General features: G+C 43.9%; 1 protein-coding gene across 2 annotated transcripts in view; it reads right to left on the bottom strand.

Annotated features, from left to right (window-relative positions):
* Positions 1-22,728, bottom strand: part of LOC119966079 (tax1-binding protein 1-like) — a 142,519-nt gene that overhangs the window by 47,235 nt on the left and 72,556 nt on the right. The window contains exon 12 of one of the 2 annotated variants that reach the window (XM_038797269.1): positions 11,048-11,170. The exons of the other annotated variant lie outside the window; for it this stretch is intronic. Within the exon in view, the coding sequence (XP_038653197.1) occupies positions 11,048-11,170 (123 nt within the window). The remainder of the gene's footprint in view (positions 1-11,047; positions 11,171-22,728) is intronic. 2 annotated transcript variants of the gene reach the window in all.

Here is a 22,728-nt window from a genome sequence, read left to right as displayed (position 1 = left end):
GGGTCTCCCCCCTGGGAATACTTTCAGGTATATGCAGATTAGGGCGTTTGTTAAGCAGCAGGTGGCGGAGTTTCCGCTATTGCCGCCAAGGGGGGGTGCAGGATAGGGTGCTCTCGGGGACGTGGGTCGGCGAGGGTCGGATCGCAGCAATTTATCAGGTGATGCAGGAGGGGGAGGAGGCCTCGGTGGAGGAGCTGAAAGCGAAGTGGGAGGAGGAGCTAGGGGAAGAGATCGACGAGGGGACGTGGGCGGACGCCCTGGGGAGGGTGAATTCGTCCTCTTCTTGTGCACGGCTCAGCTTAATTCAGCTGAAGGTGCTGCATAGGGCGCACATGACTGGGGCCAGGCTGAGCCGGTTCTTTGGGGATGAGGACAGGTGTGGGAGGTGTTCAGGAGGCCCGGCGAATCACACCCACATGTTCTGGGCGTGTCCGGCGTTGGAGGGGTTCTGGAAGAGGGTGGCGGGGACCTTGTCCAAGGTCGTCGGTTCCAGGGTGGAACCGGGCTGGGCTATCTTGGTGTAGGATCCGAGCCGGGAGTGCAGGAGGCGAGAGAGGCCGGTATTCTGGCCTTTGCGTCTCTAGTAGCCCGGCGTAGGATTCTTTTACAGTGGAGGGACGCGAAGCCCCAAAGTCCGGAATCCTGGATTAACGACATGGCCGGGTTCATCAAACTGGAGAGGGTCAAGTTTGCCCTGAGGAGGTACGGTACAAGGGTTTTTCCGGCGGTGGCAGCCTTTTCTTGATTTCCTGGCGGAGGGTTAGTGGTTGGTCAATCTCAGCAGCAACCCCGGGGGGGGGGGTTTGTTTTTGCGGCTATATGTTTGCTACTTTCTTTTTTGTTATTAATTTATTGCTTTGTGGGGGGGGGGGGGGGGGGGGGGGGGGCTTTTCGCTCTGTTTTTTTCTATGCCTTGTTTATTTTATTGTTGGGAGAAAATTTGTTGTTGAAAAATTTGAATAAAAATTATTTTTTTTTTAAAAGTCAGACCAAGTCTTGTTTACTCATCATTCCTGTGTTCGCTTCCAGTCTATCCATACCTCAGTTTAAAATCCTTCTTTGTTTTCAAGTCCCTCCATCCCTGTCGTCTTCTCAAACCCTTGGAAATCTTGGCATTCCTCCAATGTTGGCATCTCTGATATCAATTGCTTGAATGACAGCAGTGCCTTGGGCCCAATCTCTAAACCACTCTGTCTCTCTGCCCCTCTCCCCTCCTTTAGGCCCAGCTTTTTCACTAAGCTTCTTGTCATCTGTGGCTTGGTGTCAATTTTTTAATTTATTGATAATGCTCACTTGTTCGAAAATTTGCTACATAAATCATTTCCTCTCCTCGGGTCCTTTTCCACTCTTTCATAACGGACATTGCCCTTCCTCAGAAACACATTAATTTCCTCTATACTTCCATAATTTTTCACAGAATTTGTAGCTTCCTGTCTGTGACCAGCATCACATCATATGACATAATGCCTTTATCTGCTAACCAATAGAGGAGCTATATATTGCAAACTCATAAAATACTTTTCAGATCAAGTAAGTAATGTTAACCGGAGGACTGCCTTTCAGCTGAGCATTATGGCTTGAATGTAAAATACCAGCTTATGAATTTAGGGTAATTAAAGTTAGGAAAATATTGCAAATTAATATGGAGATTTAAAATTACATTCATCCATCTGAAGTAAATCGACAATAATCAAGTTCTTTTGAGACACTTGGTTGGAAAGACTTAGGATCTAGATTAGACATCTACATTTCAAATGGAACATCTTTAACACTATTACTATAGAAATTATCAACTGATATTTCCTTTCAAGGAAGATAAAATAACATTTGGCAACTCAATAAATGCCTGTCCATAGGCATTGAATTCAAAACAAATAACTTTTTTTATTACACTGCATTTTTACTGTACTTAATGGATTGTGGTTTCCAATTTATTATATTACTTAAAACATGCTCAAGATTTACTTGCATCCCTTTTGGGAATGTTGCAATAATCCCTTCCAGTGATCTTCTAATACCCAGTTTAATTTCTTGGGTGGCTGTCTTTCAAATACTCAAATTTTCTCTCCACCATGCTGTCAGTTTTTGAACAATCCTTAGTGGTCTTAAATAAAGAGTCTTGTTGAGATGATGTTGGCTAAAAGTTGTACTTTGCTGAAAATCAAAACTGGCTGAATTCCATGCACATTATTGTGGCTCAGTTTAAAAGGTTTGCTGGAGTTTAATTTGCTCAATGACCTATTTCTTCAATGCATATAAATGAGTCACAATGGTGAAATAAATAAGAATTACACAGATCCCTCAGACAACCCCAAGTCAGGCTATTTAAAAAAAAAACACATCTCGCAGAAGATCGTTCCAAATTCTAACAATTCTGTTTAATGGTGTATGCTTACACAGAATCTCCCTTGTATCTCAAATTTTGTTTCCACTTTAACCTTGAATCTTCTATTAATGAATTGGCAGACATGAATTATGCAGGATTTGTAGAATAGAACTGAATTTTAGAATATTTTAACTTTCACAGGGATGCCCCGATTAACTCACTCTCCATGCTTCATGAAATAACTGGTCACTTGTGTTTGGCATTTAAATATCCAAAGAATGTGCAAAATATTTTAATATCAAATCAGATTTTGAATTCAATGTTGTCGTAATAGGACAAGAGTACCTGTGACTGGATAAAATGAATTATTGCCGCAGGATTTACATTACTGAGGGACCAGTAGATTAGACTTAGAGAGAGCAGAAAGATAAAAGGTCTGGTAGTGCCCTAATAAATGTATGAAACTGTTTATTTAGTTGATTTCAAAATTATTTCATCCACTGCCCAACCAGCCTTGCTTATCTGTTTTACATTTTGACCACAATTTGAGCAAAGAACTTGAGAGACATCAGGACCTAAACTTTACTGTTATTATCACTCCACTCCCTGGTCTACAAAATGTGTAATTTGAAGTAGTGGCATAGACTTAAGTTTATCAGATTCCATCTTGATCAGCTGCAATTAAGACTGAATATTTCAACGTTTCCTGTTGTTCCTGCTAACCATGTTTTTAGCTAATCCTTATCAGCTGTGTGAAGTTTGACTACATTATCCCAAGGTTCGAGTTCTGTCTTTGGTGTCTTTTTTTATTCTTTCATGGAATGTGAGCATTGCTGGTTAGGCCAGTTTTTGTTGCCCAGCGCCAGGGATCCGGGTTTGATTGTGGCTTGGGTCACTGTCCGTGCAGTCTGCACGTTCTCCCCATACCACCTCCACCGCCACCACCACAGTCCAAAGATGTGCGGGTTAGGTGGATTGGTCAGGCTAAATTGCCTTCTAATGTCCAAGAGTTAAGTGGGGAAGCTGGGTTACGGGAATAGGGTGGAGGGGTGGTCTTAAGCAAGGTGCTATTTCAGGGGCCTGTGTGGGATCGATGGGTCATATAGCCTCCTTCTGCATTCTAGGTTCTATGATAAAGGAGCCACCTTTTTGCAGTTCATGTCTTGTTAGTAAACCCACAGAGCTGTTAGGAAGGGAATTCCAGAATTTTGATCCAACGATAATGAAAGAATGCAGATAAGAGTTTCAAGTCAGGATGCGGTGTGGCTTGGAAGGGTATTGGGAGGTGGTGGCATTCCCATGTATCTACTGCCCTTCAATGTGACAGAGGCTACATGTATGGAAGATGCTGTTGAAGGGACCTTGGTGAGTTGCTGCATCTTGTAGGTGGTAGACTGTGCAACTGAACATGGAGGGGGGAATGAATGCTCAAGATGGTGAATGGGATGTCAATCAAGTAGATTGCTTTGTGGTGGATGGTGTTGAGTGCCTCGAGTGTTGCTGGAGCTGCATTCATCCAGAGAGTATTCCATCACAGTCTTGTCTTGTGCCTTGTAGATGATGATGTGGAGATGCCGGCGTTGGACTGGGGTGAGCACAGTAAGAAGTCTTACAACACCAGGTTAAAGTCCAACAGGTTTGTTTCAAACACGAGCTTTCGGAGCACGGCTCCTTCTTCAGGTGAATGGAAAGGCTTGTTCCAGAAATGTTTATATAGACACAGTCAGAGATGCCCCGGAATGCGAGCACCTGCAGGCAATCAAATCATCAAAGATGCAGAGAGAGAGGTAACTCCAGGTTAAAGAGGTGTGAATTGTCCCAAGCCAGTTCAGTCGGTAGGCCTCTGCAAGTCCAGGCTTGTTGGTGGGGGCCGAATGTAATGCGACATGAATCCCAGATCCCGGTTGAGTCCGCATTCATGCGTGCGGAACTTAGCTATAAGTTTTTTCTCAGCAATTTTGCGTTGTCGCGTCTCCTGAAGGCCTCCTTGTAGAATGCTGACCCGGAGATCAGAGGCTGAATGTCCTTGACTGCTGAAGTGTTCCCCAACTGGAAGGGAACAGTCCTGCCTGTTGATAGTCGCACGATGCCCGTTTATTCGTTGTCGCAGTGTCTGCATGGTCTCGCCAATGTACCACGCTTCGGGACATCCTTTCCTGCAGCGTATGAGGTAGACTACATTGGTCGAGTCGCACGAGTATGCGCCGCGTACCTGGTGAGTGGTGTTTCCACGTGTAATGGTGGTGTCCATGTCGATGATCTGGCATGTCTTGCAGAGATTACCCTGGCAGGGTTTTGTGGTGTTGTGGTTGCTGTTCTGAAGGCTGGGTAATTTGCTGCAAACAATGGTTTGTTTGAGGTTGCGCGGTTGTTTGAAGGCCAGTAGTGGGGGTGTGGGGATGACCTTGGCAAGATGTCCATCCTCGCTGATGATGTGTTGGAGGCTGCGAAGAAGATGTCGTAGTTTCTCCGCCCCAGGAAAGTACTGGACGACGAAGGGTACTCTGTCAGTGGTGTCCCGTGTTTGTCTTCTGAGGAGGTCGGTGCGGTTTTTTGCTGTGGCACGGTGGAACTGTCGATCAATGAGTCGAGCGCCATATCCCGTTCGTACGAGGGCATCTTTCAGCATCTGTAGGTGTCTGTTGCGCTCCTCCTTGTCTGAGCAGATCCTGTGTATACGGAGGGCTTGTCCATAGGGGATGGCTTCTTTAATGTGTTTCGGGTGAAAGCTGGAGAAGTGGAGCATCGTGAGATTATCTGTGGGCTTGCGGTTAAAGCGAGGTGCTGAGGTGACCGTCCTTGATGGAGACGAGTGTGTCCAAGAATGGAACTGAATTTGGAGAATAGTCCATGGTGAGTTTGATGGTGGGATGGAACTTATTGATGTCATCGTGTAGTCGTTTCAGTGATGTCTCGCCGTGGGTCCAAAGGAAAAAATGTCATCGATGTATCTGGTGTATAGCATCGGTTGAAAGTCCTGTGTGGTGAGGAAGTCCTGTTCAAACTTGTGCATGAAGATGTTGGCATATTGAGGTGCAAATTTGGTCCCCATGGCTGTTCCGTGCATCTGGATGAAGAATTTGTTGTCGAAGGTGAAGACGTTGTGGTCTAGAATGAAACGGATGAGTTGCAGAATTGCGTCTGGAGATTGGCAGTTGTCGGTGTTGAGGACTGAGGCTGTTGCAGCAATGCCGTCGTCATGGGGGATGCTGGTGTAGAGTGCCGAGACATCCATTGTGACGAGGAATGTTCCTGGTTCAACTGGTCCATGGGTGCTGAGTTTCTGTAGGAAGTCCGTCGTGTCGCGACAGAAGCTGGGTGTACCTTGTACGATGGGTTTCAAGATGCCCTCGATGTGGCCAGAGAGGTTCTCACACAGGGTCCCATTGCCTGAAACGATAGGACGGCCTGGTGTGTTGGCCTTGTGTATTTTCGGGAGGCAGTAGAGATCTCCAATGCGGGGATTACGTGGGATGAGAGCACGTAGGGTGTTCCCTTCTGACCCTACCCTGAGAAACTCCTGCAGCAATGTCCCAAGATTGACCTCCAACAACCACAAGCATTTTCCTTTGTGCTAGGTATGACTCCAACCAGGGGAGAATTTCCAATTACTTGAAGGTGATGGTGATCTGCCTTCTTAAACCAGTGCAATCCGTGTGGTGAGATTTCCAGGAGTTTGACAATGTTCAACGAAAGAAAAGCAACATGTTTACAAGTCAGAATGGTGTGTGGCTTGTTAGGAATTTGGGGGTGGTGGTGTTTCCATGCACCTGCTGCCCTTATCTTCTGGTTGTTAGGTTCTATCAAAGGGGCACTGGCAAGATACTGAAGTGCATCCTGCAGGTGGCACACATAGCATCCTCAGTACGCGGATGGTGGTGGGAGTGAATCTTTTTGGATCACTGATAACTGAAGGCACCTGCAAATACATCAGCTCATTCCTTCCAGTCACCCGTGCTTCATCATGGTGGAGGCTGAGTTTTCATGGCATCTTACCCCATTATTTACCTGTTTTGGGAGGAGTCTTGGCAGCTAGGCCAGCATGTATTATCACTCCTTAATTGCCCTTGAGAAGGTGGTGGTGAGCCACCTTCTTGGATCTTGTAGTTTGGATATACCCATTGTGCTTTAGGGGGTTTCAGGATTTTGAACCAGCGACAGTGAAGGAACAGAAATATAGTTCCAAGTGAGGATGGTTTGTGGTTTGGAGGGGAACTTGTACATGCTCCCATGGGCCTCTTGACCTTTCTCCTTTTTGGTGATAGAAGGTTTTCAAAGTGCTGCCTAAATCAACTTGACAAGTAAATGGTACACACTGCTGCCACTGTGCACTGGTGCTGGAGGAAATTGATGTTCAACGTGGTGTCTGGGGTTCCAATCAAGCGGGCTTGTAGCATTTGTTGATTGTACACTTGTTGGAAAGTATGTCATCACATTCCTGCCTTTCTGGTCAATGGTAACCCCAGAATGTTAATAGTATGAGATTCACTGCTATTAATGCCATGAAAATAAAGACAACAAATGGTCAGGTTCTCTTGTATTGGAGCTAGTTATTGCCTGGCATTAGTGTGGCATGAATGTTATATACCACTTATTTGACCAAGTCTGAAAATTATCCATCAGCACCATTTTTCCTGGGCAGCACGGTGGTGCAGTGGTCAGCAGTGCTGCCTCACGGCGCCGAGGGTTTGATCCAGCCCCAGGTCACTGTCTCTGTGGAGTTTGCACATTCTCCCCGTGACTGCATGGGTCTTATCCCCACAACCCAAAATCATAGCATCTACAGTGCAGAAGGAGGCTATTTGGCCCATCGAGTCTGCATCGGCCCTAACAAAGAGCCCCCTACTAAAGCCCATGTATCTACCCTATCCCCGTAACCCAGTAACTCCCACTTAACCTTTTTTGGACACGAAGGGCAATTTAGAATGGCCAATCCACCTAACCTTTGGACTTGTGGGAGGAGACTGGAGCACCCGGAGGAAACCTACGCAGACACGGGGAGAACGTGCAGACTCCGCACAGACAGTGACCCAAGCTGGGAATCAAGCGTGGGATCCTGGAGCTGTGAAGCAACTGTGCTAACCACTATGCTAGCATGTTTGCCCCTTAATTGGCAAAAAGAATTGGGTACTCTAAAAAAAATTTTCAAGCAACATTTATCCTGATCCATTATACTCTGTGGCGTTTAACACGCAGGTCTAATAGTATCGCTCGGCTTCCACTTAGAAGGTCATGTCCAGTGCTGTTCTGATACGTCCTCTAACACTCTACCTTGAACTAGGGTTGGTCTTACAGCTTGACGATGATCAGAGTGAGAGATGTGTGTACAAAGTTACAAATCGTTGTGGTATGCAAAGCTCCTCTTCCCAATGCTGCATGGATATCATTTTGGGCTAGTAAATCTGCCCTTTGTCCTGCTTAGCATTGTGATTTTGTCACACCATACGCAGGGTCTCCTTACTGCGGAGACAAGGCTTTAAGAAAAGCATTGCATGGTGGGACAGCTGAGACTGCGTCGGGTAGGTGGTGTGAGGTTACTTCCTTGGGATAGTTGCCCCACTACCTTGCACAGGTCCAGTTTGATAGCTTTGTCCTGCGGTATCAGGCCAGCTCAGTCAATGGTGCTCCTACCCAATCCACTCCAAATGATCCTTACTTCCCTCAGAGGACTCTTCCAAATGAAGTACTGATTTGTTAGTTGGAGGTCGGTGGTGGTGTGGGTTGGTGTGGAAACAGCGGGTGGTACAGTAGTCGTGTTATGTCACGTGAAACCATGTAACATCATTGGAGTCCAAGTTGAGGGTGCGCAGATCACACTCATCTCACTGTATTGCACTGTGCCAACATCTCTGCTGGATCCCACCTGCTCTCTCTAGGTGGGAAAATACAAACTCTGAGGGCATTGGAAGAGCTTACAATGTTGGCTGATATATAATGCCGTGAGTAAGAATAGATCAGCCGTTGTTTAATTAGTCTATGAGAAATCGATTTCAATTTGGCCATCAGTTCACTGGTGTTAGTGAGATTAATTTTCTCACTCAACTAGGCTGAGACTGCTGAATCTCTGTCAATAAGTCTGGACAATTTATATTGTTGAATCATATAACAATAAAGATTAACCACTCGTGGAAATTACGTTAAGTGCAGGCTAAACTAGATACAGTAGTTGATTACCTGCTCCCCTCTCTTGAAGAATAAGTGAGTGAACCAGTTGGATTTTTACAGACTTTCTGGTTTATCTTCTGATTCTAGTCCATAAAGTAACTGATAGTTTGGCTCAGAATCTGTGGGAATGGGGCATTTTAAGGTATGTTGCGGTAGTTGATTATTATTTTCCTTGATACAGAGACTTAAAGTCAAATTTGACTTAGGAGAAATTGAAAGGGGGAAGGAGGATTGGATTGAGCAGCAAACAACATTTTTGAATTTGTTTGATAACCCTCCTCAAACAAATTATTACTTGCAGCAGAGATATTCTAGATTTCAACTGTTCCCTTTCTGGGGCTCCAAAATTGAGCGGCACGTAAGGACCATAAATTACCCAATTAACAGGGTCCTTAAACAGCACCAACTTTCTTCAAGAAGATTTATTCATATTCATGACATTCGTGATACGGCTGACAGCAAGTTTCAATTTGAGAGAGGCTAATGGTGGGAGTGGCACAAATCATCCAGAAATTTTTGTGATGGTTCACAACTCAGAGCATCTTGTCCTTGCTACAAATTGCTGGAGTGGAAGGCAACAATATGTGCTGAAAATTCTAGACCATCAAGTTCAGCATCACAACTTGGGACTGTGGGGTCTGAACTCAACCAGCTCAATACCCACTGACAGCTCTTTTTAATAGTGATGTTTCTGTGAACGTTTGCCAAAAATTATGTAGGTTTCATTTATAATTTTAAAAAAATTATGACCATTACTGTAGTCACAAACCTGTAACCAACAGCACTTTATCTCAGAGTTGTGAGGCATTAAATATTCTCCCCAAATACAAACCAATTTGAAACGTCAAAATCTTTATAGGAACAATGGAGTTTTTGAAGTGGACATAGCATGAAAATACAGACCTACATGGGTGAGATGGTGACACAGTGGTTAGCACTGCTGCCTCACAGCACCAGGGATCCAGGTCTGATTCTGGGCATGGGCGACTGTCTGTTTGGAGTTTTAACATTCTCCCAGTATCTGCATGGGTTTCCTCCGGGTGCTCCGGTTTCCTCCACAGTCCAAAACGTGCAGGTTAGTGGATTGGCCATGCTAAACTGCCCCTCAGTGTCTACAGTTAGTTGGGGTTACAGGGATAGGACAGGTGAGTGGGCCTAGGTTGGATGCTCTTTCAGAGGATCTGTGCAGATTGGATTTGACGAATGGCCTCCTTCTGCCCTGTCGGGAACTATGAACAATGTGCGGGGTGGCACGGTGGTGCAGAGGTTAGTACTGCTGCCTCATGGCGCTGAAGATCTGGGTTCGGCCCCAGGTCACTGTCCGTGCAGAGTTTACATATTCTCCTCATGGTTGCGTGGGCTTCACCCCCACAACCCAAAGATGTGCAGGTGGATTGGCCATTCTAAATTGCCCCTTAATTGGAAAAAAAAATTGGTTACTCTAAATTTATTTAATTTTTTTAAAGAACAACGTGTGGGGTTATGGGCCTAGATAGAGTGCTCTTTTGGAGGGTCGATGCAGACCCGATGGGCTGATTGGCCTCCTTTTGCACTGTAGGGATTCTATGAATTTGTAAAATACATGTGGCAACTCTGCAAACTTCAAGTGGAACAGGAAATAATTTAATTTTACATTTATGTAATGTAAACTCCTCGGAGGGTTGAGAAACGTAGACTGACGAGACTGTTCCAACAGTGAACATAAGCAAAAATAGCAAGGCAAATAATGTGTTAGACAGGTTCACACCTAAATTGCATGAACAATTCGAGCAGCTGCTCTGAATAATATGAAATGGTATGTCAGTATTAGATGTTAGAAGAATTTAAAAATTAATGTTTTTGATCACCCACATAGGACAAGCAACAATGAATGTCACCACCGAAGCACTGGTGATAAGGGCAGTCTAGAGTTACTTTGGTTAATTTATGCTCAGGCATTCTAAATGCACGGTTGATTTTGATCTAGTTTCAAATTCTAATACTGATTAAGGCTAAAACCTTTATCTTTCTCCTTCAATGCAAAATCTTGTGCACAATTGAGATCTTTAAAGTTCAACTTCGTTATTTATTCTGCAAAAATCTAGTTATATAAGCCCCACATTTTTGTTAATAATTACATAAATACTTTGCAAATGCAAAACAGAATGAGGGGCAGAGAAAGCACGAGGGGAAAAAGTTGGTGGGGAAGGGGAATGAGATGCAGCTAGGGAGAGTACACTGACAGAGCCAGGGAGATGGGGAAAGATTTCATTCTTGCTCAACAGAATCAGAGGAAGAGTACACTGTAATTTTAAGTTATTTTGAAATATGTTACACCTCTATCTTAGCAAATAAAGATTTCATCCAATTTAACTGGTATATCTTTCTACAGATATTCCTGGATTTTCCAGAGTTGAGGTCTCATGGTACAAGGTTTAAATGGTGAGAAATTGTTTATTATATTGAAATAAAGAGTACATTAACATTTATTTTCTAACCAACGAAGCTGAAGGACAAGTATGGCAAAGAACATTACCCATTATTTTTTCCGATTTGTATACTGCTGGATGTTTTTACCTTATACTGAATGTCCTCTGTAGCTTCTTGTTTAAGGTCACTGTTTATTTTTAACTGCTGATTCAATTTTTGCTGGATATGAGCCAGTTCTTCAGCAAAAGTATGACTTCTTTCATTCTCTTCCTGAGGAACGATAACAGACAAATAATATTGGCAACTACAGAGTATATCTCGGTTCTTTCATCTCCCACTTGATGTTGTGGTTAAATTTGTTATTTCAACTGGATTAATCATAAACAGATTTATAATGCATTTACACAATTCTAATATACCAAAGTAAAACACATTGGACTGGATTCTCCGTCATTGGGATGCCGTCAATCGGAAACCGCATAGACCAGCCGGCGAAACGGAGCAACTTGCCGGTGTTCTGAACAATTGCGGGGTGGAGAATCCAGCCCATTTTCTCTCATTGGGGAAAAGGCAGATATACGTTTAACGGATAGAATAACCAAACAGTCTCATAATCCTACTCGACTCGAGATATTTCCCGAATCTAAAATCAGGAGTAACTTCAACACATGTGCCTCCCCACACGATCAGATAACTCAAGATCCCAGTCATTCACCCAACATTAAATCTATGCTTCTAGCATCAAGTACAATCACACAAAGCATAGGGAATGTAATATAGTGGGAACTTGGCAATGTACATGCCTGTGTGTGTTTTGAATGCATGCATAAAGCTCTCCGTTGCTTCCAAGGAAAATATTCATCAAAAGAACTGGCACCCGTCATCTAAAACCCAAAGCAACACACATCATGCCCACAATGGAATAAATGGTCACAGACAATTAACAAGGATAATTATGTATAATTTGTCAAATGACATCTACCAGATACATGCATTTCCCCAGATTTAAGACTCCAAAATCTTACATTTGGAAGCCTTCCTAACCAGTAGTCTGGACTAAGGCTTTACTAGATAAATAGGCAGAACAGAAAATCATTGGCACTGATTTTCATAAGGCTTCCCTCAATTGTAAATTTTGGTTGGAGATCAGTGAAATCCCTAAAGTTAAGGCTTTTCCTACTCTTTGGGTAAAGTTATAACATTTAATCAAGAAAACCCCTGCTGATATTCTACCACAAGATCATTATCAACCATATTTACTGGAATTCATTCTTCTAGTCATATTTAAGAACAGGAGACGTAATGGATAAATGCACCAACCATGCTACTGAGTTACCACAACCTGAAAATATTCCAGTAAATCCCTAATCTGTGTCTAGTTAAGGTAACTAAAAGTGCCACAGAGGGGACGTTTGGTGGGTGGTGTGGTCAGAGTTTTGACTTCTGAATGTTATATAGTGGCCCCTTCTAGAAAGCATCTGCAGTCACGAAGTGAGGACAGAACTGGGTCTGGTGATATTTGGCTACCACTTTCTTTCGCCTATTGTGACTTACTAATTAGGTTTATAGTAGCTACTTGGGAAACATACAAGAAAGAAGGGATACAAATCCCATTGAATCATACCCAAGCAAAAGCCACACATTCAGAAATAGTAGGAAAACAGGAGGAATTAGGGAAGAGGTAGAAAAGAGAAATTAATGTTGCCCTTCATGCAAACCTCATCATCTAACCCTCTATTTATCGAAGTTCAGTGTTAGTTAAGCATGCTCAATGTATCGATAAGGGAGACAAAATCTTTGTTCAGCCACGTCAAATCAAATATGACATTTCGTTTAGCCTATGTACTGCTAAGGGCCTAACATGAAGGGCCTAACATGAAGCAGAAGAGTGTAACAGCACTATGGCTGAAATATACACAAAGTCCAGTGATTTAAGAATCAACCACAATATCCTGCACTTTACAATGTACCTGACCTGCAGTTTTGATTCCTGCTTGCTTATACTTTGAATGCATGCAGAGTTCAAATAAACTACAGCACCCTTTTCTTCCAGGAGTTTTGAATTTTACGTTTGGTCACGGTGTTGTTCCTAGATGTTAATTTTATGAAATAAAGGGCAATGGTTGCCTCAAGTTGATGTGATTGTGCTTCGTCATTCAATCAAAATCTGAATGGTTACCTCAAATTAAAGACTAGCCAATGTCAGCAATATGCTTTCCAGTTCTGACAGACACATTTAATGTGGAATGAGGTTTCCTCTACCCTCTTCCAATAACCTCTGCTGTGTTCTTCTTCCACAACCGTGATTCTGAGCGAAACTGCAAATGTCTAAAATAGTTTTACAGACAGCAGAGAGGACAGACTTTCAATCCGAGGTACAGAAAAAGATTAAAATACAACGTCCCAACACGCTGCACTCCCAACTGCAGTTACTAAATCTATAATGTTTGAGATATTTTCACTTTTCAGCAGCATTCAGGTGGAATCTGGGTTGTATTTGTTTATTGTCACGTGTACTGAGGTACAGTGAAAAGTATTTTTCTGCGAGCTGCTCAACAGATCATGAAGTACATGAAAAGAAAAAAGAAAAGAAAATGCATAATAGGGCAATACAAGGTGCACAATGTAAAGAGAAAAGTTGGTACTACTGTTAGTTTTAGAATTAAATTTTAAAAGATTAGTACGATTATAAGATATGTAAAAAGAGGATCTGTTTGGGAGAGCTCGCAGAGAGTCGCTATGCTCCGGTGCCATCGTGCTTCTTAATAAAGAGAGCTCATCTTCAAATCTAGGGTCCATCTGTCACCATTCATAGGATTGCTGTTGTCTCTATTAGGCCAAATATAACATTTCCTACATTTTAAAAAATTGAGAGTCCAAGGGATAAATGGTCCAAGGAACCAAGGAAAATGGTCAATCCAGAGGCAGCAAAGAGCAACAGACTCCCAGTTGTCAGGCAAGAGGCAGAAAGGTCAGGGTACAGCATTTAGGAGCAACGGGACAGCCAAGAATCAGAACAGGGACAGTTAGCAGCAATGGGATGAGAGTTAGGGTTAGATGGGCTGATTACTGTAGCTGACAGTAAATAGCTGTGCTGCCCAATAGAAAAAAGATCTTCAAATGTACAAAACTAATGGTGGGTGACAAAAAATTAAAATAAAGATGTACCCCAACAGAAATTAATCTAGCTGGCTGCCTAAAAGGCTAATTTATGCAAAAGTGAGGAAGCACTGAAAGTAAAAAGGATATTCCTCTGCAGCTGCACCAGGAGTAACTACTGCAATGTATGTCACAAGACTGTCACATAAGACTGCAAAGTTCCAATAAGAATGCTTTATGAAGTCATCACAGGAGGCCGGTTACACACAACCTTTTGATGAAATATGGTTAAACAGAAATGCTGCCAAATCCAGACTCAAAGCCCAGATAAAATCCAGCCCACAGTACTTGGGTGAAGAATCAAAGGGGAATTGAGGAGAAACCTTTGACCCAGACAGCAAAGGGAACTCGCTGTCTAAAAGGGCAGCAGAGCCAGAAACCCACATTGCATTTAAAGAGTATTTGGATATGCACTTGAAATGGATCAACATCCAAGCCAGATCTACTTCATCAACATCCATGCCAGAAACCGAACTGCACCAGGCACATGCCATGGATAATAGTGCAGCACAGAAATATGTTATTCTGCAGTGGGTGTTTGAACTCCTGACTCCTTAAAGCCTGCCACGTGCAAGTCAGAAATGCAATTAAACATTCATTCGTCTGCATGTCAATAACATCCAAATTCTTCAACAGTGTCCAGGGCAAAGCTGTCTGCTTTCATTCACTGGCTTAAAATTAAATCCTTCCTTCACTGGTGTAACATGGTTGCAATGTGTCATATTTACAGAATACATTGCAGCAGCACACCAAAGCTTCTTCGGCATAACTTCCCAATTTGTGGCCTGCACCATCCAGAGAGATACAGAGGAACACCAAGTTCTCTTCCAAATCACATTTTGGGATAGATTTTCATCCCCTTGTAGAGGCAGGAATGGGGTGGGGAATGTAAAAACTTTCCTTTTTCACTAGGATTTTGAATTTCCTATGCCACACAAAAGGTTGCTGCATAAGATAAAGATGCATGGCATTAAGGGTAAAGTAGTAGCATGTATAGAGGATTGGTTAATTAAGAGAAAGCAAAGAGTGGGGATTAATGGGTGTTTCTCTGGTTGGCAATCAGTAGCTAGTGGTGTCCCTCAGGGATCCGTGTTGGGCCCACAATTGTTCACATAGATGATTTGGAGTTGGGGACCAAGGGCAATGTGTCCAAGTTTGCAGATGACACTAAGATGAGTGGTAAAGCAAAAAGTGCAGAGGATACCGGAAGTCTGCAGAGGGATTTGGATAGGTTAAGTGAATGGGCTAGGGTCTGGCAGATGGAATACAATGTTGACAAATGTGAGGTTATCCATTTTGGTAGGAGTAACAGCAAACGGATTATTATTTAAACAATAAAATATTAAAGCATGCCGCTGTTCAGAGACCTGGGTGTGCTAGTGCATGAGTCACAGAAAGTTGGTTTACAGGTGCAACAGGTAATTAAGAAGGCAAATGGAATTTTGTCCTTCATTGCTAGAGGGATGGAGTTTAAGACTAGGGAGGTTATGTTGCAATTGCATAAGGTGTTAGTGAGGCCACACCTGGAGTATTGTGTTCAGTTTTGGTCTCCTTACTTGAGAAAGGACATACTGGCACTGGAGGGTGTGCAGAGGAGATTCACTAGGTTAATCCCAGAGCTGAAGGGGTTGGATTATGAGGAGAGGTTGAGTAGACTGGGACTGTACTCGTTGGAATTTAGAAGGATATGGGGGATCTTATAGAGACATTTAAAATTATGAAGGGAATAGATAGGATAGATGCAGGCAGGTTGTTTCCACTGGCGGGTGAAAGCAGAACTAGGGGACATAGCCTCAAAATAAGGAGAAGTAGATTTAGGACTGAGTTTAGGAGGAACTTCTTCACCCAAAGGGTCGTGAATCTATGGAATTCCTTGCCCAGTAAAGCAGTTGAGGCTCCTTCATTAAATGTTTTTAAGGTAAAGATAGATAGTTTTTTGAAGAATAAAGGGATTAAGGGTTATGGTGTTCGGGCCAGAAAGTGGAGCCGAGTCCACAAAAGATCAGCCATGATCTCATTGAATGGCGGAGCAGGCTCGATGGGCCAGATGACCTTCTCCTGCTCCTAGTTCTTATGTTCTTATTTCGTATGACAGCTGATGATTGGGTCACCATTGACAGCCCTAAATCTGTTTTACTTGTCCCTCCGATTTCTGAAAACCTGCCCTGTTGGACAGCTAGTGAACCTTGGGGGAAGCTTAGGCGACAATTAAGTTTCAAATGATTTAACAGCTTCAAAAATCATTAGTAGATGCTGTCTTCCAGGTTTGATGCGTTTGTACTGCAGCGATTGATCATCAGGCTGCAAATGTGAGTTGACCATTTCATCGACCAGCATTGTGCAACAGTTGAGATGCACAAGAGTACTTTACCCATTCAGAAAAAAAAGTGTCATCATGCATGCAAAACGGAAGAAAACAGTGCTTGAGAAGCCTACTGTTATGACCTGGCTGTTATGTCCACAGCCAATTAAATTTTGGGGGAAAACTGGTCTGCAAGCTTTCACTTAGGAAAAATACGATGCCTTCTCCAGGACTGCTTTGATTGACAAGGCGTATGACTGGTCAGGCATCTGGTGTAGCTCAGGGGACAAAACAAGTCATTTGTTTTGCCAGTTTCAATAGCCTCCATTGTTACCTCTGCCTTTAACGGATAGATTAAAACAAACCTGAGTATACAGATAGGATATAGACCAAGGAAGAGCTGATCAATTTTTGACGAAGGTGTGGCTCCCAATCCTGGAATTTGTTTAAGGATCCATGAACATAGGGAGAGGAGGCAAAACTGCTGTGTGTCGTTTTATTTAGAATTGTTACAATCCCAACTGTTACCACTGGACAGTCAGATTTTTGGCTCAATAAATTCTAACTTTTGTTTTAAGAAACCATGGATGAAAATTACTGAACAAATTCACAGGTGCCTGCTGATGAACTTAAAAATAAATATTAAAACAAGAAAAATGAACTGCATTACACCAGGTTAGAAATATCTCAATACAAAAACAAAGTGACTCAATTTCCCAATATTCCTTTATCCAGTAATCTCTTTAGAGATACGTACTAATTCAGCAATATTAAACAATTTACCAGATTCACCTTACTCTAATATTCAGAGTAAATATGCTGTACATGTGAACCAAGTGGCAAACTGTGGCCAGACACCCCTACACTTGTCATACCACTAGCCAACTCTTTCTCACGAAGGCTCCAATTTTCACATTTGAAGAACTTGCCTTGGAATTCTCTCCAAATGTTGTTCCAATTTGAATGGCTTCAACAAGGATCCACTTCCAGAGTTTCAATCACACCTCGAGACTCCCTTGGATCTCCTAGTACACTAGCACTTCATCTTCCAAGCACATTTTACAATTTTCTGCCATGGCAAGAAGAACACCACTGCTCGAAAAGGGTGCCTTTCCCCTTGTAGATTGTGGCATGGAGTCACCAACATTTGGCTGTGCTCTCTAATCTTCTGGGCTTTTCTCAAGCCAGTTTTGCATCAAGTCTGTTCTCCACAGGTCTTTTCTTAACCGGAGAGCCTTTTTCTCCGACAGTAGCATTTATCTTGACTCAACGGGACCCAACTCTGATCCCCATCTTTGTCCCTGCCTGGGACTTTCTTCTGGGACCTCTTTCTATCCCACTACCTGGTTCGGAAACTTATTTGGTTTTCTCGGTCCCTGTGGTGAAACCACTGTGTTGTATTGTGCTGCCACAGTAGTACGTGTTGTACAGTATTGCTACTATATTACATGCTGTACGGTTTTAGCTCTGCCCGTGGCTCCTCCCCCTAGGGCCTGGGTAAATAGGCTGCCGAGCTTTCACACTGCCTCATTCTGGAGCACACTGCCAGTTCTGTTGGAAGTCAATTAAAGCCTTAGTTATTTAACTCTGCGTTCTCCTTCTTAATTGATAGCATATCAGTCCCCCTCCCAGTGTCCTGCTTCCTGGGACACCTCACCCAAACGGCAATCCAGTTCAGATCACCTGGCCTGCAGTTTTTCACCGTTTCACTTATTTTCTTCTACATGTGTGCAGGGCCAGTACCCAGTATAAAGACGGTAAAGGACACCAACTCCACATTTGCAGTCATTTCCCAGCTGGTGCATGCACAAGAGGTCCAAAGGCCCATCGGTAACTGGAGTCGCAACCTCCAGTTTAAGGCAAACATGTGTACTTCATACCAAAAATGCTGTTTATGGTTTGGTCTCAACTGCTGTGGTCAAATTTGTCACAATCGTCAAAAAGGAGAATTTTCAGAAGTCTCATGACAACTGGTCAAACATGGGTAAGGAAACCTCCTGGTGAGAATGTACCACCCCACCCTGCATGCTGATGAATCAGTACTCCTCCATGTTGAACACCACTTGCAGGAAGCACTGATGGTGGAAAAGACAGAATGCACTCTGGGTGGAGAATACAATGTCCATCACCAAGACTGTAACACAACCACAGAGCGAGCTGGTCACGTCCTAAAGTCCATCGCTGTTAGACTGGCTCTGCAGAGGTGGTGAGGGAACAAAAAAGAGGGAAAAACCTGACCTCAATCTCACCAACCTGCCTGCATCTATCCATGACTGAGTGGCACGGTGGTACAGTGATTAGCACTGCTGCCTCACATTGTCAGTGATCTGGGTTCCATTCCGACCTTGGGTGACTGTGAAATATGCATGTTCTCCCAGTCGCTGCATGTATTTCTTCCCACAGTCCAAATATTTGCAGGTTAGGTGGACTGGCCATGCTAAATTGCCCTTTAGTATCCAGGGATGTGCAGGTTATATGGGGGGGCCTAGGTAAGGTACTCTTTCAGAGAGCCGGCACAGACTCGATGGCCTCCTTCCTTCTGTACTGTAGGGATTCTATGATTCCATGAGCATCGGCTGAGTGACCAACGTACAACCCTTGTAGAGATGAAGTCCCGTCTTCACAATGAGGATACCCTCCATTGTGTTGTATGGCACTACCATTGTGCTAAGTGGAATAGTTTTGAACAGATCTAGCAACTCAAGACTGGGCATCCAGACTTAAGACTGAGGCGCCATGTCCCATCAGCACCAGCAGAATTGTACTCCACCACAATCTGTAACTGCATGGCTCATCATATGCCCCACTCTACCATACCGTTACCTCCAAGGTAGAATCAACCCTGGTTCAATGAAGAGTGCAAGAGGGCATGGCAGGAACAACACCAGGCATACTTAAAAATTAGCTTTCAACCTGGTGAAATTCCAACACAGGACTCCTTGTATGCTAAGTAGTATAAGCAGTGAGTGGTAAACAAGAGCAAAGCTAGTCCACAACCAACAGATCTGATTGAAACTCTGCAGTCCTGTCACATCCAGTCTGAATGGTGGTGGACAATTAAACAATTCACTGGAGGAGAAGGCTCCACAAATACCCCAAGCCTCAATGATGGAGGACAGCACATCAGTGCAAAAGATAAGACCGAAGCATTCGCAACAATCTTCAACTAGAAGTGCCGAGTGGATAATGGCACTACCATTGTGCTAAATGGAATAGTTTTGAACAGATCTAGCAACTCGGTCTCCTCCAGAGGTCACAGAAACCAGTCTTCAGCCAATTTGATTCACTCCATGTGATATCAAGAAACATCTGAAGGCACTGGATGCTGCAAAGGCTATGGAACCTGATAATATTCTGGCAATAGTACTGAAGACTTGCGCTCCAGAACGTGCCACGTCCCTAGTCAAGCTGTTCTAGTAGAGCTACATCACTGGTATCTACCTGGCAGTGTAGTAACTTCCCCAGGCATGCCCTATACAGAAAGCAGGACAAATCCAATCCAGTCAAGTAGCACTCCATAAGTCTACTCTTGATCGTCAGTAGAGTGATGGAAGAGGTCATCAACAGTGCTATCAAGCGGCACTTGATTAACAATATCTTGCTCACTGATATCAGTTCAGGTTCCGTCAGGGTCACTCGGCTTCTGACCTCATTACAGCCTTGGTTCAAATGTGGACAAAGGAGCTGAACTCCAGCAGTGAGAGGAGGCAAGGTGAGGGGTGATTGCTCTTGACAGATGACATCAAGGAGCCCCAGCAAAACTGAGGTGAACCAGTCCGCATCCCATGAACAAAAATAAAAGGTAAACGGGGGGGAAACTCTCCGCTGGTTGGAATTATACCTGCCACAAAGGAAGATGGTTATGGTGATTGGAGGTCAGTCATCTCAGTTCCAGGACATCACTGCAGGAGTTCCTCAGGACAGTGTACTAGGCCCAGCCAGCTTCAGCTGCTTTCATCAATGATCTTGCTTCCATCATAAGGTTAGAAGTGGGGTTACTCACTGATGACTGCACAATGTTCAGCACCATTCACGACTCTTCAGGTACTGAAGCAGTCCATGTCCAAATGCAGCAAGGCTTGAACAAGACCTGAACAATATCTAGGCTTGGGCAAGTAGCATTCATGTCACACAAGTGTCAGGTGACAACCATCTCCAACAAGAGAAAATCTAACCATCGCCCCTTGACATTCAATGGCATTGCCATCACTGAAACCCCCCACTATCATCTTTGGGGGGGGTTACCATTGACCCAAAAATGAACTGGACTAGCCATATAAATACCGTGGCTACAAGTGTAGGTCAGAGGCTAGGAATCCTGCAGTGAGTAACTCACCACCTGACTCAAGTCAGGAGTGGGGTGGAATACTCTCCACTTGCCTTGTCAAATGCAGCTCCAACCTCACTCCTGAAGTTTGACACCATCTACATCAAAACAGCACACTTGATCAGCACCCTTTCACAAACATTCACTTCCTCCTCCACCAACAAACAGATGCTGCAGTGTGTAGCATCTGCATGATGCACTGCAGAAACTCACCCCAAGCTCCTTAGGCTTCCAAACCTACAACCACTACCATCTAGAAGGACAACAGATACATGGGAATATCATCACCTGGAAGTTCCCCCCAAGCCTCTCACCATCCTGACTTGGAAATGTATCGTCGTCCCATCACCGTCACTGGCTCAAAATCCTGGAACCCCCTCCCTATCAACAGTGAGGTGTACCAACATCACAGGGATAAGTACATCACATGGACTGCAGAAGTTCACAGAATCCCTACAGTGTAGGAGGCAGCCATTCGGCCCATATAGTCTACACCGACCCTCTGAAAGAGCACCCTACCTAGGCCCACTCCCCCATCATATCCCTGTATTCCCATAACCCCATGTAACATTTGGACAATTTAGAATGCCCAATCCAGCTAACCAGCACATTTTTGGACTGTGGGAGGAAATTGGAGCACCCAGAGGAACCCCACGCAGACACAGGGAGAATGTGCAAACTCCACACAGACAGTTACTCAAGGTTGGAATTGAACCAGAGTCCCTGGTGCTGTGAGGCAGTAGTGCTAACCACTGCGCAACCGTACCATCCCTCAAAAACCAAGCTCACCACCACCTTTTCAATGGAATTAAGGGATGGGCAATAAATGATGGTCTAGTCAGCGGCACCCATATCTCGTAAATTAAACAAAAAAGATTGCTGGATATGGGTTGGCGTGAAGCATCCTCAGTGAATTGGCAGTGTTTTTTTTTCAAATTTATAGTTACAGAGCATCAAACCAGTGCTCACTGGGCTAAATCGCTGGCTTTTAAAGCAGACCAAGCAGGCCAGCAGCACGGTTCGATTCCCATACCAGCCTACCCGGACAGGCGCTGGAATGTGGCGACTAGGGGCTTTTCACAGTAACTTCATTGAAGCCTACTCGTGACAATAAGCGATTTTAATTTTCATAAAGGAAAAGCTCATGGAAGAGCAGCGTATTTGTGATAACCTAGAGTTAATTCGATCTTCACTTCTTCGGAGGTATAATGATTTTGGACAGCTGAAGCCATTATGAATACTTTCAAAAGCTATTGAACCACTTATCACAGCAGGGGTTGTGTTCACAGTTTTAGAGAAGGTTAGTTGTCTTTGATGTGGTTACCGAATAGAAGCTTGTTTTTATAACTGAATGGTCACTTGTGGGAATTTACATGTTATTCATTAAGTCAGATTTTATTAAAATAACTACGGTTGTGATTTTCACTGACAGGTCCATTAAATTGGATGCACTTTTTTTTCTTTAAATTTAGAGTACCCAATTCATTTTTTCCAATTAAGGGGCAATTTAGCGTGGCCAATCCACCTACCTTGCACATCTTTTGGGTTGTGGGGGTGAAACTCACACAAACACGGGGAGAATGTCCAAACTCCACACGGACAGTGACCCCGAGCTGGGATCGAACCTGAGACCTCGGCGTCGTGAAGCTGCAGTGCTAAAGGGCTAACCCACTGCGCCACCATGCTGCCGGATGCACTTTTAATATTCCATTTCAAAGGATCCCCATTGCTATTGCATGGCTCCTGATGACTGTACATAATGCACTCTGGGTAAGTGAGTGGATACTGGGTATGGAGGAGGAGGAGGGCATGAGTGGGATTGGGAGTTGGGAGGATGAGCGGGAGAGTTTAGGGGGCTTATGAACAATGTTGGAGGGCTGAGAATAAGCCCTAGTGAACCAAGGTAGGCCTTCTAATCAGCCAACTCAGCATCTGCACTACTATAACGTTGTCTCGGGAGTCAGAAAACCCGAACCCTGCCCACCCACAACTCTAATGTACATAAATATGGCAGGTATGGCCATAGGTGACTGTCTCTGG

The sequence above is a fragment of the Scyliorhinus canicula genome, chromosome 5 (assembly GCF_902713615.1).
Source record: "Scyliorhinus canicula chromosome 5, sScyCan1.1, whole genome shotgun sequence".
NCBI classification, from domain to species: Eukaryota; Metazoa; Chordata; class Chondrichthyes; order Carcharhiniformes; family Scyliorhinidae; genus Scyliorhinus; species Scyliorhinus canicula.
This window is presented reverse-complemented; position numbering and strand designations above follow the sequence as displayed.